Consider the following 2,989-nt stretch of genomic DNA (forward strand, 5'->3'; position numbering starts at 1 on the left):
CAATCAAGCAAACTGCAACATCCTCTTCGCATATCCACCACCATCATTGAACAACAGACTACAGTATCTCTCCTTTTCGCTAAAATTATTTCCTGCAACATATCCCCAGTTCAACGAAGGACGAATTCTCATATCTCAACCATTACGTAACCTATCAATAAAACGATAATCAAACTATCATCGAAGCAACGACAAGGAATTTGTTAGTTAATCACAACGCTTGCTTATTATATAACTCATTTATCACTGCTTACCAATTCACCGCGTAATATATACATATATATTTTACACCTTTCTTGTTGTTAACTAGTAATATTGTGGAAGAACAATATTACATCCCGAATAAATCTGTATCGCTGAGAAAACGAAGTCAATAGATTAGCTTTCCCAACGACAACGTTACGTTGCATTACGTTGTAAATAACGGTCGATAAGTGAAAAAAAATTTCGGATTATTTTAATTCTGGCAAATACTGGAATTCTAAATATTGATTGCAACATTTAGGTAGGTATTTGCATTTATCAGGTCACTGTTCTATTGAAATCATTCACTAACCTTTTGACAATAAGAGATTTCGGGTAGCTTTTGTGATCACTGATACTTTTAGAAGAACCGGGAATACTTCCCGGTCCTTCCCACTAAATTAGTCTTCGTTTTTCTATCTCATCTCCATCATTTGTTCCAAACTCTCTGTTGAAAAAGATGGCTTGTTTTTTTTCTTTTTTTTTAATATGTGTATTAATTAGGAATAAGTTTGATAATCAATGAAATTATCAGTCTGTTTTCATTGCGACCACTGGGAAATCAGTGGGAATTGCCACAACATTGTTGAAAGGTTATTTTTCAGTATAAGAGTAACCTTTAGATAACATGACTTCCAATCTTACTAGTCTATAGATATTTTTGGGGGAAAGTAAAAGGTGAAAAAGCCGGTACCGATGATTGCTCCTTCAATTGAGTCCAATGAATTACAAAGGTTAATTGCTCATCATTGTTTTATGAAACATCAAATTGCTGCTTTATCATTCTTCATAACATCAAAGCATTCATTCTCTGAGTTTCTGTTTCAGTTACAATTTTGGTAACAAAAGAATTTGACACAAATCCTGTCGTTATCGTAAGATATTACCAGTGAGTGCCTTATTTTGGTTATAACCATCCCTACTCAGCTTATCAGACACGGTGATAATCATTTATTTATTTCGTTGATAGCTTTTTTGATCAGTATTTTCAATTACTACGAGTGGAATAGTGATAAGAGGAAGCTATTCATGAAGATACAAATGAATCAAGCAGTGATAACAGGAAATAGCATTGACAACAGTGCCAAAGAAGGGTGCTGATAAGAAAGATAACACAGTGATAAGAAACCCATAACAAAAATGTAACGATCAGGCAAGTACTCGAAGATGGACTTTCAAATTATACATTACTTTTAAGCATTCGATTTTGATTGCATTGCTAATCAATCTTCAAATGATATAAAACAATGAAATTTTGAACGAAATTTTTATGATTTTTTTTTCGATAAATAAAAATCCTGTCTTATAACTCCTAGTTGTTCTTCAAATTGTAATTATTATTTTCTCCGAATCCTGTAACACCTTCAAAATACGGTATTACTTAATTGATATGAAAATACTGCTGAGAATGCTAACTTTAAATCTTGTCACATATCGGACGAGAAGCATTATGCATTCAATGAATCTATTAACTTTTCTAATTCCATTTTGTTCAGTTTCAGTTCTCCCTGATGTTGCAACAGAATTAATTTTAATTTTTTTAATTTAATTTTTTTCTTTTAGACATTTAAAATGCTTAAATCATTCATTCGTATCAAAGATAAACTGCAAGAGACAATCTTATCACTTGCATGGATGTGAATAGAGAAAGCAGCATTGTCGTAAAATGCAAAATGCATCATCATCAATCGGAATCGTATCTACGAGATCTGCGATCACCATCGCTGATAGATTGCAGAATGACAGCTCCGAGAAAACAACACAGGAATACAATAAGCCAAAATAGTGTATCCGGATCTTCAAGAAAACTTTCCGGACGAATAGCGCCTTCGGTGCCAATTCTGGAATGTTAATAAAGTATTGTTCCGAAGAAATTTGTATTATTAAATTAAATACATCTTTTAATTTTCACACGATGTATTTTTCAAGGCCTGGAAAATAAGATTTTAAAAGCTTGGTTTCGAAAACAAATAATATGGCCTGGCTTTTGTGATTGACTGGCACTTTTTGTTTCGAACTTGATCAACTTAGTAATGATTGCACAGAAGTGCATTTGTCACCAATATTGTCGGTAAATTTGTTCCTATTTGCAATTTTAGAGGGATAGCAATTTTAGAAACAATTTTAGATACAGATATCAATTTGAGATACAGATATCAATTTGAAACGATTTGTAAATTATTATTAACTTAGAATCGTTTCCATCAGTTGCTAACTGTTCCGAAGTTTTTACCGATTTAATGACCACTTCATGAATAGGCAAATCGCTTGTGGTACATCCCGCTTCCGGTTCTATCATTGCTAAAATTTGGGTGATTTTTCGAAAAAAAAATTAAAATGACGATCTTAAATCATGATATTTAAATTTTGATTTGTTATGTTCATTGTCCATCTTCCAAACCAAATACCTATTTTGGACATTGCAACTTTTTAATCTTTAACTCCCTCACTAGTTTCAAATTTAATAATTGATGAAATTTGTAATACTTGAAGCTTCCTCTTGTTCTGTTACATTGACTTTCAACTATCATATTTTTTTTCTTGTCCAAATAATGTTCACATTGATTACCTTTAAATTTCGTGAATGCATCAGCAACTTCTTTGCCAGATTCAGCGGCAATTAATTTCATGAAAAGTAGCAATTTTGGTTGAGGCGCATTTGCCCATTGCTCTATAGCTTTAGGGCGTCGCCATATTAAATTCACTTCGTTCCTTCCAAGCTTTTCGATGCGACCAGATGTCATTG

At 32.7% G+C, this 2,989-nt stretch overlaps 1 protein-coding gene across 1 annotated transcript in view; it reads right to left on the reverse strand.

Moving 5' to 3' along the window:
* Window positions 1-1,927: 1,927 nt before the first annotated feature.
* LOAG_17235 (hypothetical protein) overlaps window positions 1,928-2,989 on the reverse strand; it is a gene marked incomplete at both ends in the record, with an annotated part of 2,836 nt that continues 1,774 nt past the window's right edge. Inside the window, 2 exons of the mRNA XM_020449894.1 lie at window positions 1,928-2,084; window positions 2,433-2,544. Coding sequence (XP_020306523.1) covers window positions 1,928-2,084; window positions 2,433-2,544 — 269 coding nt within the window. The remainder of the gene's footprint in view (window positions 2,085-2,432; window positions 2,545-2,989) is intronic.

Source organism: Loa loa, assembly GCF_000183805.2.
Source record: "Loa loa unplaced genomic scaffold supercont3.51, whole genome shotgun sequence".
In the NCBI taxonomy this organism is placed as follows: domain Eukaryota; kingdom Metazoa; phylum Nematoda; class Chromadorea; order Rhabditida; family Onchocercidae; genus Loa; species Loa loa.